This window comes from Conger conger, chromosome 1, assembly GCF_963514075.1.
Source record: "Conger conger chromosome 1, fConCon1.1, whole genome shotgun sequence".
In the NCBI taxonomy this organism is placed as follows: domain Eukaryota; kingdom Metazoa; phylum Chordata; class Actinopteri; order Anguilliformes; family Congridae; genus Conger; species Conger conger.
The window spans coordinates 29286140-29301924 of record NC_083760.1 but is presented as its reverse complement, the minus strand read 5'-3'; the positions used below and the strand labels follow the sequence as shown (position 1 = coordinate 29301924).

Here is a 15785-nt window from a genome sequence, read left to right as displayed (position 1 = left end):
CAAGTTATCGCAAACGCTTGATTGCAGTTGTTGCTGCTAAGGGTGGCCCAACCAGTTATTAGGTTTAGGGGGCAATCACTTTTTCACACAGGGCCATGTAGGTATGGATTTCTTTTCTCCCTTAACAATAAAAACCTTCATTTTAAAACTGCATTTTGTGTTTACTTGTGTTGTCTTTGACTAATATTTAAATTTGTTTGATGATCTGAAACATTTAAGTGTGACAAACATGCAAAAAAATAAGAAATCAGGAAGGGGGCAAACACTTTTTCACACCACTGTATATATATATATATATATATATATATATATATATATATATATATATATATATATATATATCATGATGAATAGTCTTAAAGGGAAGGAAGGAAAGGAAAGGTCATTATGACCTGTATTGCTCTTTTACAAATGCAATCACTTTTACAAATGTGCTTTGGTGTGTGACAGTCTAGTCTTGAAATGAACAAAGCTGAGTTGGATCTGCTTTAATTTGTCACCACTCAAGCTACCACTAGCCTGAAAATTGCACATTTACTGTGAAAATAGGGTCCTGTAAGTTTAAGCTCTCGATCTGCAGCATGCTGGGATAAAATATATTGGTTATCTAGCAGGATAAAATAAGCAGCAGTGTACAAAAAAGAGACTTGCTCATTTAGTCTTCTTTCCCCTATTATTTTGGACAAAATATCGTGGGATACTATTGTGATTTTGGTACAAAATAAATGTTTATGCTGTATTCAATGTTTTGAATTTCAACACAGCACAACAATATAAATAAACCTCATCATATTTCTCTGTCATATTTTTGTTAATATTGTGATTGTTTATTAGATATTTACAGTATATTTAGCTAAACTGATCTAATAACATCATGATATTAATATGAATTCATGTACTGATGCATTAAATAGCCACTCTGCTACAGCCTGAAGTGAGTGTTGGATAAATGTTAAAGAGGCCTCTCATCTAATGGTGTGTCATGCTAAGGCCATTTAGAAAAGGAAAAATGAACCTCAAAACATAATCCATCCATAGAAATCAACTGAAACCCCTGCACCATATTGCTAGTGTTTCCACAGTGACTCCCTATATTAAACAGTTCTCTCAAGTTAACACATTCATCCTCAATGCTAGAATGGTGTGCTTACCTCCAGGTAAAGGGGTCATATTAGCTGTTATTTTGTTGAAGGGTTGCCTCATGGGCACAGCTGTATAATTTCCACAGGGGCATATTGTACTGTCTCTGTTTGCAGAATGTATTAATGGGTCACGAAGTGAGCTGGAACAGCATGGGCCTGTTATGGAGTCCATTAGGAGAGGGTCTACAAGACTCTATGCCACAATATGATTGGGTGCAGTGTGTGTATTTTGGAAAAAGTGTGACACTGTTTTGAATATAAATATCAGTATTATTAATTATTAATATCTAGAGTTGTATAGTATATACACTAGATGTGTGTGTATGTTTGTGTGAGTATGTGTGGGTGACATGCATTGTTTGTATATGTGTGTGTATGTGTGTGTGTGTGTGAGTGTGCGCGAATGTGTGTGTAAAAATAAGCCTGAATTAATTATGTCAAAATGAGGTTTCATGACTTCCATTATGAGAGACGTGCTTCATCTGGTGAGATGTGTGGTGAAGTCCATAGGGCACCCGAGTCTCAAGCCATGTATAACCACTGCCCCAAAGCAGCTTGGGTTAGATAACCTCCCATGGCACATTCTGAGCTGTCCTTTCTCTCTCTGTTATCCTCCCAGCTTCCCCGTTTCTAAATAAAGCAAAACAAGAAAAAAATAAAAGAGGACTGTCTGCACTCCTTTTAAAAAAAGATTTTGCTATCCATAGCTAAAAAACCCAGACTGAGAGAGCTTCCGATTGAATATGATGTATTGAGGTTGTTCTTTTTGTTTTCTTTTTCTATTTTGAGGTTTACGATGCCTTTATCTCCCACAGTATGAGCCTGGAAAAATATGGTGAAACGGTTGTTGCATTCTGTTGTTTTTCACGATTTTAGAATATGGTTGTTCCACCCACTTTGTAAAAAATAAAAGAAAGAAAAACAAAGAATTGCATCATGGGCCCTTTGGCATCTCTTACTCTCTCAGGGATAACCACAACGTTTGAAATTTGTTACTTCTGCCCACAGATTAAAATGCCACACTGCACTCCCGTCTAAAAAAACTGCAGAATTGTTGGAGTTAGTTGACCAATGTATTTACTGTACACTACTGCTCGTGGTAACATTAGATGGATTATGAATGACCCTTGCTTTTGTTCTATAAAAGGTATGACTAATTTATTGCATTACATAATTTAATAGCAAAAATGTGTGTGGGTATAAAATGCAATGGAAAATGTTGTTCAGAACCCTTACATTGTGATGGTTTGTAATATAAAAAATTGCCCAATTTCAAATTATTTATATCCTTTATTAAATTAAATAATTACGTACTGCTGCAAGAGCACAGGCTCTGTGATTAGTGGCTGTTACATTTTGAGGGTGGGGCTACAGCCTCGGGAGACATTTTTTGTCTCTGCCAGCCAATCTACCCCATTTCCACACCATAATTTCTGCATGTAGTCGTATACAGTGCGTGCACTCAGAGGCAATTCCTTGGTGTGGAACGTGCATCTGTTCTTCCTCTAGATTATCAGTTATGTCACCTTCACTGCAACAGACATCAGCTTTAGTCGTGTTCATTATTTATTCCAGGAATAATAATAAAGTAAAGAATGTTTAATAACAAACTAAATATAGTCTAGCTAAATAAGATGTTTCAAATAAACGAGTCAGTTTCGGCGAGCAAACTCTCAAATACATGTATATTTTATATGGCACACTCTTAAATGAATCTCTTAAAGCTCATTCTACTTTTTACCTTATAATGGCAGAAATCGATGGGACTCATGCAAGAACCACTTGTACGAATAGATTTGTTCTTAAATTGCTTGTAGGATTGATTTAAGAGAACTTGGTGCATTTGCACTTTTCTTGTATTTATAATTTTTCTTATATACAAACAAAATCTGAACAGCATTTCATCCGAAATAAACCAACCCAATTCTATATGCAGTGCTATATTTAAAGTAACAAAATTAAAGTGAAAACAGTTAAAAGGGCCAGTCAATTACTAATAGGATTGTTCAGTCTTTTTATTGATCACTGCAACAATGGAGTCTTTTGAATGCCTGTTTTTTTTGTACCCTGTATTGGTGGCCTAAAGGAAGGAACAAGAACATTCTATGGAGTGGATGGTTAGGGCAATCCGAAATTGAGTAGGCCTTATGAATGATGCCCGTATTTTTCTGAAAACACAACTTATTTTCCTAAAATAAGTTTGTGTTTTATTTGGCATAAAAAATAAATAAAATATATGTTTCCATTGTCACTAGTGTGTTACAACCCCAGGGAAATAATTGTAAAACTGGACAGTTGTCCATACAAGCTAGTTATTGCCTTCAAACAGTGGAAAAGGGCACCACCTGTAGTGAAATCACCACTGTGAATGGAGCACTCATACTGCGCCACATGGCTGCCCTCAACTGAACCCAACACTCTTTCTTTGATGGTGAGTTAGGTAGAAGACCCAAAAGCCAGGAGCTCAGACCACCCCTAACCTCCATCTCTGAACATGTCTGATGTGATTGTGAGTGGTAAACAGTGGGTACAGCTGCAAATACTGTGTAGTGGGTATAGTTTTGAACATTTTAAAATAGGTGGGGTCTTCAATGTTGTTTTGTAGAGTAGCTGTGTTCACCATTTCTCAATAGTAGATGTTGTACTGAACGTGGGGTAGTGGATCTAACCAAACCAGGGTCAAATGGGTAATTGTTTTGGATTCAAGTACTTTTCTGCACTCACTTGATCTTGCCAGGAGCAAGTGAGCCAACCAAGAGGACCAGAGGTTGGGTTTGCACTTTTTGAGAATATTTCATCAGTTCTAATACCAGACAATCTCAGCAAAGAGTAGAAAAGTATTTGAATCCAAAACTAATCTATGGACTGTAATTTAAAGTTTCTGTTACCATTCTCCACTGGCCAGCTCTTTTGATCCTGTGCAATACAAGAAAAGCAGTTGGGGCTCAACCCATACATACTTACAAATATTCCTCCATGTTCTCTACTCATGATTGTCATCATCTCTCTCCTCTCTCTTGTACACCTCTCTACTATTCCTCCTTTGGGGATTGTTGGCTGGAGGTCAGGGCTTGGTGCCTCATCATTAAATTATTATCCGCTTCTTCTGGGGCCCATGTTACATAGCGGAAAGAAGCATCAGGCAGCCCCGGCGAGGATAAAATTGTAGGCTGTTCTGTCCTCAGGATTTCCGTTATGAAGCATGCTTTTGAAACCCTGCCTGACTACAGCGACTCCAGCTCATCCTCTGCACGGGAGACATGAGCTTTTTGTCGATGAGATTAGCAGGCCTGTGAGAGATGGGGAGCTGAAAAGCGGAGGGATGTAACGCTAATTAAGACTGTTGATTTTTCTAACACCCTCCAGCACCATCTTGCATCCTCCTCCACCTTCGCAAGTGCTAAAAGAATCCTTCCCAGTATGATGCAGAGCTTAAAATAAAAGATCAGCCTACTCCTGTATCGCGCATTGGCAGGCCAACAATGTGGCGAAAGCAGGGAATCCAGCTATGGCTCGGTTAAGTGTCAGGCGGTTGGGTCTGTTCCAGAGTAAAACTGGAGCTGGCTCAATAAGACATTTCATTATTTGTGAAATAAAAGATGGGATTCCGGCATTCTGTTCATTCACCCTGCGGAAACTGGTGTTTCGACATACAGTATACACTCAAAATTAATCAGTGGGATTTCATTCGTTATTTAATAATTAAAGTAGTTGTTGTCAATAAACACTTATTTTTTTCCTTACCTATTACTTAAAAGTAAAGGTTTCAGGGACAAATTTTATTAGGCAGTGTCCACCATAAAATCCCAGGAGTTGCACATATGTACAGTTAATGAAGGCCTTAGGGACCCTGTCCCCCTTATAACAGATTTGTGGGCATCAGGAATGTCGGATTGCCTTTTTTTGAAGGGCCAAGAGTCTCTTTAGGTTCCTCCCACAACATCTGCTTGCCCTGAGCATCCTGATGATGACAAGCGCAAGGACATTCAGCCCCTCCCAACTGAGAATGAGGATGGAGGTGGGTGTGTGTGTGTGTGTGTGTCTGTGTGTACGCATGTGCCTGCGAGCACATGGACTGTGTAAATAGAGCTTTATCTACTCAAAACTAGAACTGTGTATGAGTGACTACAGTCTGTGTAAATGGTGTGTTTATGTAACAGGCAGTAAGGCTGAACATACACACTTGTATGTGTCGTGTGTCAATAGCGCATTGTGTTTCAGCGCAGAGGGCAACATGCACGTGTGGTGTGTAGATAATGCATGTATTATTAGAGTCATGTATTATGTAGAAGGACTTTGTTTGCACATATGCGTGGTGTGTGTACATAGGGATTTACTGTATGTCTTGTACAAACGGCATCTGGTAAAGAGCAGCATCCTCATCGAATGGAGCGTCGGTTCCTGCTTGAGCCAGAGCACCTGTTTGTTCCGGGAGGTTCCATACTGCAGCCACAAAATGGTAACCTTCAAGGCCAATAAATCTCCTGAAACAAATAATGGTTTCTGTACTGCTGGGATGCAGATCCTTAACAATCGCATCCCTTTAAATCACACACACCCGCAAGCACGCATACACTCATCCTGCAGTGATCTAATCACTGTTACTTTGTGAATTATCATGAACAAATTCACAGTGGTGTACGGGAAAAAACAGGGAAAGAAAAACAGCCTTCTGCATAAGACTCAAGTCAGCTGGCAGGAGTGTTTTTTATTGGGACTATTGTTGATATTTGAATATATAATTCTAGCAATGCTGTCATACAAGCGCACCCATATCCTAAATGATCCATGTATTAATTTCAGCACACAAGTTAACATTATTTAACCGTGCGTTGTTGCAATGGGCGTGCTCTCAGGCCTGCGGATATTCTCCCCGCTGCTGTTCATCACAGTCATTTTTTATTGGCTCTTCACTGCCCCCTGGTGAGAGAGCTACAGTAGGGTCGTTTTACAGCGCCGGTTGCAGAGCTTGTAAAAAGTCCAAAATAGTGTTTTAATTCACCTGAAAAGGGTATGCTCATAAAATCATCCCCATGCTGGCATTAAGGAAATTAGTTAATATATTTTGCGGAACACAATGCCAAGAATTGTCCCAAGAGAGGGAGGTAGCAGTCCATTATCAAAAGCACAGCAGTTACATAACAGAGTAAAGCCCAAGGGATCACTGTAAAGCCTAGACAGTCAAGCACTATTAATATTACTGTTGTTGTTGTGGTTTTGTCTAATCTCTAATTCCCAATAATTTAAATAATTATTGTTATTGTGAATTGTTATTGGTATATAATTTTTTTTAAAGGTGGTTAATAAAGAAGAAAACAGAAGATATTTCTAGTTGACGCCAGCCATCATATCAAGAGGCCATATGTAAAACTAGTTGCATTTAATATGAAATTAATTTAAGTGACATGTTCTTAATGCATGGAATAGCTGGTCAGAGCATGCAGCAAACAACCCTGGGATGTTCAAAACCAGGACACCATCTAGACAGTTACTGTAAAACAACAAGCCGAGAAAATCTGATTTTCCAGTTTTCAACATTTATATTTGTATTCTCTAATACTTGTCTATAATTGATTAGTAGATGATGGTTAAACACTTCACATTGAAGTAAAAGACATCAAGAAACAGATTTACAGGCCCCAACTTTTGTCTCCATCAGTGAAGCAACTGAACAGCTTGAGCAGTTCTGGCTGGTTTATTGTCGATGAAAACCGGATTCCTATGCAAAAGACAGAAACTTGGCTCCAAAACGAGCTGCTCACCGCTTCTTCAGATACAAATCACAGCATTGTCTGAGTCAGCATTTTCACACAAGTAAACAAGATTCAGTTGCCGCACATTGAGAGACTGAAACAAATTTAAATAACCGGAAACATGAGGATGTTTAAAACATGAAACTTCTGACCTCTCAGGTGGGACTTCCTGTGAACGAAGCCTGATCATTTATCTTTGGCTAAATAGGAGACTAATGGGAGAAAAATGTGAATATATTAAAAATTGATTACTCAGTCGCCTTGATCTTTTGATGGTACAACAAGAATGGTTTGTCATTATACATTTTTAAAATACCCAACTCAGCCTGACAACTCATTACTACACTGTGAGACCTTCAGACATGTGCCGATACACAGCTTCAATGGGATTTAATGAGACAGCTCAAGTGCTTTACCATCCCTCTAGTTTCAAATTATGACATCGTTTTGGGCGAACCCACCACTAATTCTTTTAACCGTATCACCTCTGGAGAAACTAATGGTGTGACTGCACGTCTGGAGGAAGTCTGGCGGTAAAACATCACAGAACCCTATACCAACCCTGTAAATGTCTAGAAATATCCGCTTCCAAAAATTTAAAAAGTGAATATTACAGTCCATATACACGAGGGTAACTTTGGAATACTTTCAATTGTTCCATTACACAAGGGGCTGACAGGTTTCTAGCTGGCACTCTATTGCCATTATTTTAGCTTGAGCCATATAATGTGCATAAAGCCTGGTAGACTGAAAGAGAGACCCTGAGCGTGAGAATGCTATTTTGCCAGGTTGTCCTCATGAGTCTGCGTGTCGTTCTATTGCTTCGACGTACTGGCCTCCTTCAGGTCTGTTTTCCCTGGGTGGATCTTCCTTTGCCCCTCTTGTTTTGGAACAGGCGGGCCCCACGGCTGTGACACAGAGAGATTCAAAGGATGATTGAATGTCAATCATTGGCGCTTATGCCACAAACAAGATGGCTGCCTCTTGCATTCTTGTGAATCCACTAAACATCATTTCAAAATTTCCAGAAGTTTTTCTTGCTGGAAACTTCTGCTGTAATATGCTGTTATCTGCTTTTTAAGAACGTAAGGCGTCTGAAATGCCACAGTTCAATTATAGATATCAGATTGTACAAGTGGAAGCATGAATGAATAAAGTCAAGTCTAGTCAAAGACCAAGAACCCTGGATAGCCAGCTATGCTAACGGTGGGAGGAGCGTACTTTTTTGGGCACGTAGGTGATGTCCTGCCTGTCGACAGCTCCACTGGCAATCCGGGCATTCTGGAATATGACGCTGTCCTTCCGCAAAAGCTTTGTTGCCACAGGCTCAGGGGTCAGAGTGCGCGGGGAGGCAGAAGCCTGAGGCACGTAGCCAAAGAAGACACTTTACTGACCCCCAATGAGGAACTTCATCTGACCATCAGCAGCAAACATAAAACATATATAACCACCCAGGGCCTGATTTACTAAGACCTGTAGCACATTCAAAACACACAACCAATCACGTGACCAATGATTGTGTTACCACTCTGCTGAAAAACACAACACAAACTAGGTTTTAAAGCAGCTGTTAGATGTTTGACCCGCTCAGACCAGCTCCATACTCAACATGGTTTGACCAGCTCAAGCTATGTTTTGAAACAGCTGGTAGCTGGTCATTACAGGCTGGTCATAGCTGGGTTTTACACCAGGATAGTTTTGCGTGTGCCAAAAAGGTGTTGCCCATGCTAAACGCTTTAGTAAATGAGCCCCCTAGCTAGTAAAGATGAAATAATAAAATAATAAATAATAAACACATATAAGGAGGTCCAGCGACTGCTGGCAAACATTACACGATTTTCTACCAATTGTGGTACCTGCTGAAAAAAAACAGCTCAAGCTAGGTTTGAAACAGCTGGTAGCTGGTTGACTAGTTCAGACCAGCTCCCAGCTTGACATGGTAGACCAGCTCTAACCCAGCTTGACCAACTAAATTTTCAAGCTGGCATAGCTGGATTTTACAGCAGGGATGGCATTATCTGAGAAATTTACAGCCGCATAAAATGTAGTGGTGATGTGGTTTCACCTCATCTAATGAAGGTTTCTTTTTGGCAGCGGCTGGCTTTCCTTGTGGCGTGTCTTCCTTGACGTAATCAGAATCACGAAGCTTAACTTCCACCAAGTTCACTATCCTCAAGTCCCCGTAGGCCTTTGCAATGTCCAAGCAACTTTGCTCTATAATTAAACACAGCAACCAAGCATTAGTAATAATACAAATGGATTTTATAATCTAAAAACACTTTCCAGTGAAGGATAGAGACACCCACATGGGTGATTCAAGGCAGCCATTTTGTATCAGAATGCTTACAACACATCAGCGTGGCAATTTCACAACTAACCATCGCCGGTGTACGACATTTCACCTCAGAATGTGTACGTGCATGCTTGTATGACAGAGCCTGCTATAAAGAATGAATAATACATTTTTGCTGCCATGGTGATTACAGTATAAAGGCAGATGTCTGCCTATGGTGGAGTTTATCTATTAAGCTGAGTTCTAAGGTTTGACAGCCAGAAAATGTAATATACAAATGTAATTCTTAAATAATTCAAGAGGTCAGTTTGCCCTGTGATCCTGAACTGGGGCTATTTTAATTGGAAAAAGAGCATAAAAAGATAAATATCCCACAGGATGGTGAATCAGGTTTGAAGGGAATTCAACCAATGCCAAATTTAATTTAGAACAAAATGAAACATTTCTATGCAGAACAGAATGAAAGAAAAGATAAGATTTGCAGCTTACTTGCTGTTTACTCTCTATAAGGATATAGCCAGCCATCTACAATGTGCAATGGGCCTGATTTACTGAGACCTTTAGTATGTGCAAAATCCATGACCAATCACTGCATGTGCTAAAGGTCTTATTAAATGAGGCCCTGTTTGCTAAAATAGTTATTTTTATGACAATAATACTACTGCTATTAATTTGTGTAACATATTGGTGAGCTATAATGCAAATTTGGATAATTACTGTTTTAATGTAAATACATTTACTGTTGGGCCATAACCCTGTTTGTTGTGCCATCCTGTCTGTAAAAATCCACTGCATGTAACGTTAAATTAATGAGTCCTGCCCTTCCCCATTCATGCTTATATAGTATCAAACGCTTTTCCAAAGTGATAAAACTAACCCACCCAATCACAGCAGCAACGTTACATGGCGTTTACCGCCTTGTTCTGTAGCTTATACAGCTGCAGTCATCACCTGTCATCAAAACGTTTTGTTTTACTATCAAATTGTGAACACTGCATAAGGTACAGTAAATAAACTCACCATGTTCCCTGTGTTCTGTTCGGAACAACGTTTACGTTACCTTTGCTGTTCTGGGTATCCACATTGGCGCCGGCATTGATGAGATGTTCCACGCATGCAGGCCGGCAGCTCTCGATGGCCCTCATGAGTGGTGTGGTCCCGTTCAAGGCCACCGCGTTTATGTCTGCACGCGACCGGATGAGCAGGCTGATGATCTTCACCTGGCCTGCATGGCAGGCGTGGTGCAGCGGGGTCCATTTGAACTGGTCACTGGCGTTCACATCAGCCCTGCAGCCCAACAAGCCATTAATACCCGGTGACAGTCGAAGTAGTAGAAGACAACAGTTGTGAGTTCATTTCAGTGACAGGAAAATCTACCAGTTTGAGGAAAAGTTAATAAAACTGGCATTGGTTAGAAAGAACACTTGGGCGATTCTGAATAAAATAATTGGTTAATGTGAATGCTAAATGTGAAAGTCTGGTTTAATATTTATTTTTGATACTCTGAACTTGCACATTTAGATATTATTTAGCTAGGTAGGTAGGAAAAGGCAACATTGCTGGAAAACACCTACCTCGCTGTTGTTCTCTCCATTATATTAAGTTATGTTTTGTTACATCATCTCAATCGCCCAAGTGACAACATTTTCCATGATGTCGTATGTGTTCGCATGCGCTCACCCTTGACCAATGAGGAACTTAACCACCTCGTAGTTGCCGCTGCTGCAGGCGGTCATGAGGGGTGTCTTGTAGAAGCGGTCCTTGACGTCCACAGGCACGGCCTGGGAAAGGGCCAGGCTGAGCGACTCCAGGTCGCCCCTCTTCACGCAGTGGTTTATGTTGATGAAGGCCTTCTCAGGCTCCTTCATGTACCAGAACGAGTCGTCCACGATGGGGTGGGCTGGGGGACTGTCGCGGCTGAAGCGGTTGGGGTCCGTGAAGTGGTGGTACTTCTCGATCATGAAGTGGGGCGGGCCGCCATCGCTCCGCCGCTCGACTTGGTCGGGCGGTATGGCGCATATAGGGAAGGGCATGAAAAACTTCCCCTTCTTCTTTTTCCCCTTCCCCCCTTTGCCGGCCTTCTTCTTTTTGGGGCCGTAGGACATTGCCACAAAGGCCTTCTGGAGGTACTCCAGCCCCTTGAAGAAGTCGTTGAGGTTCATCTTGCCCGTCCGCTTCTTATCGTGGGCGGCGAAGATCTTCTCGAGCTTTTCGGCATCGGCTGGAGCGCCGCTGTCCGTCATGACGGACAGGAAGGTGTTCTTGCAGATGGCGTCCATGGGGCCATGCGACTCCTCGTCGTCTCCTTCCTCCTCTATTTCGAAGGAATTGCGCAGGCTCTCCTCGTGCTCATAAGACCAGTCGTGGACAGTCAGGGCCCACAGCTCGTTGGGGTTGGTCTCCCCGCCCTCAACGTACTTCCCGTACAGTGTCTCGGCTTTCTTAACCTCCTTCATTGCTGCCTTGTAGCCAAGGTTTTTGGCAATCAGTCGTGCAATCAAACCCTCCTCATTCTTCAATTTTGGGTTACAACCTGGGGGGTGAAGGCACATAGATACATTGGTACTGTGGACAGATAGAAGAACAGTCCTGCTGTTGATGGAAAAAAGTTCCTTGCAGGAATGTTTTTACATCTGCCACCAAATTAATGACACGCAGGCAGTCCAGTAATTAACCTAGGTAACGCAATGTTACAAGAACAGTGGGCAACAGTCTCAAAATATCAAAGAGTACAGGAAAACATTCCAATAGATTCATGCTAGATTTGCTTAACACTGGGGAAGGCTGCAGTTTTGTTTGAGCTACTACATGAAAGATCATGAAATTCTGCTTTAACTGAAAAATAACTGAATTAATGACTGTTTTAAGATTGTTCCTGTTGTTTTCCTTTTTATTCAAAAACACTCAAGGGACATCCAGGCAACTGAACAAATTTGCATGAATTGGAATGTTTACACGAATGCCTCTGGAATGTTCCGGGAACCAACAATCAATAGCTGGAACAAAGTGAAAATTTGCAGAAGCTCGATTGCGACCTTTGTGTGGCAGATGACAGAGTTGGCATGGCTCCAAGCTAGAGTTAAGCTGGTAATGGGCTCCTTGTACCTCTCTGGGCAAGAAACCTGCAGCATTCAGCAGAGCCGCTTGTCGCTGCTAAGTGCAGCGGCGTGTTCCCGTCTGCTGACACCATGCCCAGGTCAGCCGAATATGCAGAGAGAAGCTGAAGCACCTGCAGACACAAAGCGACCGCCCACTCACACCCACATCCACATGAATTAAAAATCCACCTCTCACACCCACTCATGCAACAAGCCATTGCTCAGTCTCACAAACAATTCCAGAGCTATTAGCCTGTGATAAGAGGGGGACCCCACCTCTAGAAAGCCCCCGCGAGCAGCAAAATGGGCAGCGTGGCACTTATTGTTATCGATGTCGTTGACTTTGCCGTAATCCTGGAGGATTGACCGAACCAGACTCACAGCTCCCACCCTCGCTGCTTCCATTAGGGCTGTGCGACCTGTCTCCTGTTGGAGGACAATAAAGTCACTGTCTAAGATGGATGTCCAGCATCCAATACAAACAGCTAATATCCAACTAATATCCATCTATGCATAAGAAATTAATATCAAGACTCTATCATGGACAGTTAAGGCAAATTTATGTTTTGGCAACAAAGTGTTATGCAACATATCCATGGACAGAAATGATACAACTGGACACTTTTGACGTCAAGCCGACATTTTGGGGGTCGGTACCTGCAATTTGGTCGCACAGCCGTGATCGGTAGACTGAAACAACACAAAAGGTTGCCATGGCATGGATAATAGGCTACTTTTATGAATATGTTTTGTTTACATAGCTAGCAAAGTGGATGGGTGTGAAGCTGGTTCCTACAGTAACAGAGCGTACTGCCTCTAAACTATACAAAACATTGTCAGACAAAGTTCTGTCAGCAGACACTTTGTTGCAAGACACATTGTCACGAAGCATAAATTAGCCTTTAGCATTCACAACCTAGCATGCAGATAGCAACATGGAGAGTTAACATCAAGCATCTAACTGCATATCACTCAACCTTACACTCAATTTACCACAATTTGTCTCTGGACATCTAGTCCATGTCTATTTTACCAAAGCTTTATGTCAAGTTCCATAAAAATATTAAAGGGTAATTACACTATAGATCACACATTTTTAGCTGTAAATATGGTTGTATGCTTACTTTATAGCGAAACATTTTAATGAATGCCATTATTTCAACATTCATATAATTCAAATAATATAATTTTAGCATAAACAATTGGTAGAAAGGTGTGTTCTGCTGCCCTTAAAGTTTTAAAAAGACTTTCTGCAATCAACTCTGGCCCCGCCCCAATCGTGATGTCAGTGTACTTTCAGGGTTCCTCTACGTCGGTGGTCACCAACCCTGTTCCTGGAGATCTACCGTCCCATAGGTTTTCATTCCAGCCCTAACAAAGCACACTTCATTCAACAGCTTCAGATCTCATTGAGCTGCTAATGAGTAGAATCAGGTGTGCCAAATTAGGGTTCAGGACAGTAGATCTCCAGGAACAGGGTTGGTGACCCCTGTTCTACATCATATATATGTCAATCAAGATATTGAGACAATTGTTTTTTAATGGCCATTTTTAAGTCAGAAAGCCAGCTGTTCAATTCTATGGATCAATACTATAGTGAACACAGCCGCTACCTGATTGGTTAGAGCAAATTTGGTCCTGGAGGCTGTATGCTGGTTTTCATTCCAACCATAATTGCAATTGCAGAATTTTAACAAGCAGTTAATTTGGCTTAATTACGAGCTTCGTGTTTAGAGGCGTTATGTATGCCACATTATGTCAGATATAGCTATGCATGCCATGAAGAATTAAATTAAAAGTTCATATTGTGCTTATATATCCAGACTAAGAAAATGATAAAGAGCCAAACCTGTATGGAGCTCATTATTAATTAATTAAAGCTGTAACCTAAATAGGAGCGTATTGATTAACCTCAGTCATTCATTTGATCAAAACATGTATTTATGTTTATGTAATTGTTTGCAATACAGCACAATATGAACTTGAGAATGTTATACTTCATGGCATGCATAGCCATAGCTATTTCTGACATTTCTTTGGGAATCACTGGGTTAGAGAATACTTTATGCAAATTACATGGATATGCCTACTCTACCCACCCCAGAACACATTCTTTCAAAATTGTGTAGAAGGCGGAGACAGGCTGAAACAGTGAGCGCAATTACTCTTTAAATGACTAAGGTTGATGTGCTTTTCCATTTTGTTTTGTGAATCACATGCTTAAAATGTATTTTGTGCCCAGCTATTGTTTTGTATTTTCTGCCTCTTACCACCTGCAAAATATAGCTTCAACAACCAACTACAAATAAATACATGAAATCTGAGTCATAGAATTAAAGACAGGAAGTGACCTCATCAGCATTGTCTGGATCTGCTCCTTTGTCTAGGAGATCAATGCACATCTCCTCACATTCTTCAGCGTTCTCACAAGCCAGCACCAGGACGGGCTTCCCCTTGTAGGAGATGTTGTTCACATCAGCCCCGCTCTTCAGTGCTGCCTCCAAGCAGTGCAGGTGATCCTCAGTAGGGTAAATGCAGTAAAACAGGACCCCTGGGAATCAACCAGGCTGGTAAGGCAACAAACAAGATATGCTTTCTCCTATTTATTTAGGCTATGAACCAATTGATGGCACTATCAACCAGAAATCATTCAAAATTAAGGCTTGTGGGTATATAAAGCCTTTTGGGTGAGAGGCTCAGTGGACATAACTGCCTGGGTGAGGAGTCTCTTGTTTCATGTTGTCAACAAAAAACACCACCCACCGGTCTTATCTGGTCAACACCTTAATAGGAATGTAACCACATTTCAGGACCAAAACTGTGACTGTACCTCTGATTACATTACATTACAGGCATTTGGCAGATACTCTTGTCCAGAGCGACGTACAACAAGGTGCATAACCATAACCAGGGACAAGTGCACTGAAAGACCCTAAAGTAGTGGTCTCCAACCCTGGTCCTGGGGAGCTACAGGATCTGCTGGTTTTTGTTGGTACTCTGCACTTAATTAATCAATTAGAGCAGTTGATTACACAGTTAACTCACCTCACCTGGTTACCTGTGTCTTAACGGGGTGCTGATTTTAAGGTGAAAACAAAAACCAGCAGACCCAATAGCTCTCCAGGACCAGGGTTGGAGACCACTGCCCTAGAGGGAAGTACAGTTCCAAGTGCTGGCAATGTCACTAGAAAGCTAAGAACTTGTAGATTGGCCTAATGACAATAAAAACGTTTTAGCAAACACAACGCTAGTAATAATAAAACAAGTATACAAAAGTATACCTCTCCCCTCCAGGTCCACAGCCTTCATGTCGGCGTCTTTGCTGCCGAGCAGCTCGATGATGCCGTAGTGACCCAGCGTGGCGGCCCGCATCGCCGCGGTGCACCCAGCCTTGTCCTGCAGGTCAGGGAGGGCCCCCTGAGAGAGCAGGAAGCTAATCATGTTGCCGTCGTTAGCCTCGGCAGCCTGGTGCAGGGCGCTGAGGCCTTCCTGGGGTTCG

At 41.5% G+C, this 15785-nt stretch overlaps 1 protein-coding gene across 5 annotated transcripts; it reads right to left on the bottom strand.

Moving 5' to 3' along the window:
* Positions 1-6531: 6531 nt before the first annotated feature.
* ankef1b (ankyrin repeat and EF-hand domain containing 1b) lies at positions 6532-15245 on the bottom strand. 5 transcript variants are annotated; one of them, XM_061218752.1, is made up of 9 exons: positions 15117-15245; positions 14638-14837; positions 12563-12712; positions 12294-12417; positions 10869-11721; positions 10249-10475; positions 8961-9109; positions 8117-8254; positions 6532-7803 (listed from the first exon to the last, which is right to left on the bottom strand). In XM_061218752.1, the coding sequence occupies exons 2-9, from the start codon at positions 14686-14688 to the stop codon at positions 7711-7713; spliced, it is 1785 nt and encodes a 594-aa protein (XP_061074736.1). In that variant the 5' UTR covers positions 14689-14837; positions 15117-15245; the 3' UTR covers positions 6532-7710. The 5 variants fall into 5 exon arrangements, with proteins under 5 accessions (XP_061074736.1, XP_061074875.1, XP_061074956.1 ...); XM_061218891.1 differs by having other exon boundaries at positions 12563-12705; XM_061218972.1 differs by having other exon boundaries at positions 14697-14837.
* Positions 15246-15785: the final 540 nt, after the last annotated feature.

Coding starts and splice junctions, on each gene's coding strand:
- ankef1b (XM_061218752.1), bottom strand. CDS start 14,688: ATGTGCATTGATCTCCTAGACAAAGGAGCAGATCCAGACAATGCTGAT. Junction 10,476..10,868: donor AAGTTCCTCATTGGTCAAGG/GTGAGCGCATGC, acceptor GTTGGGCTGCAG/GGCTGATGTGAACGCCAGTG. Junction 8,255..8,960: donor AGAAACCTTCATTAGATGAG/GTGAAACCACAT, acceptor TACGTGCCTCAG/GCTTCTGCCTCCCCGCGCAC.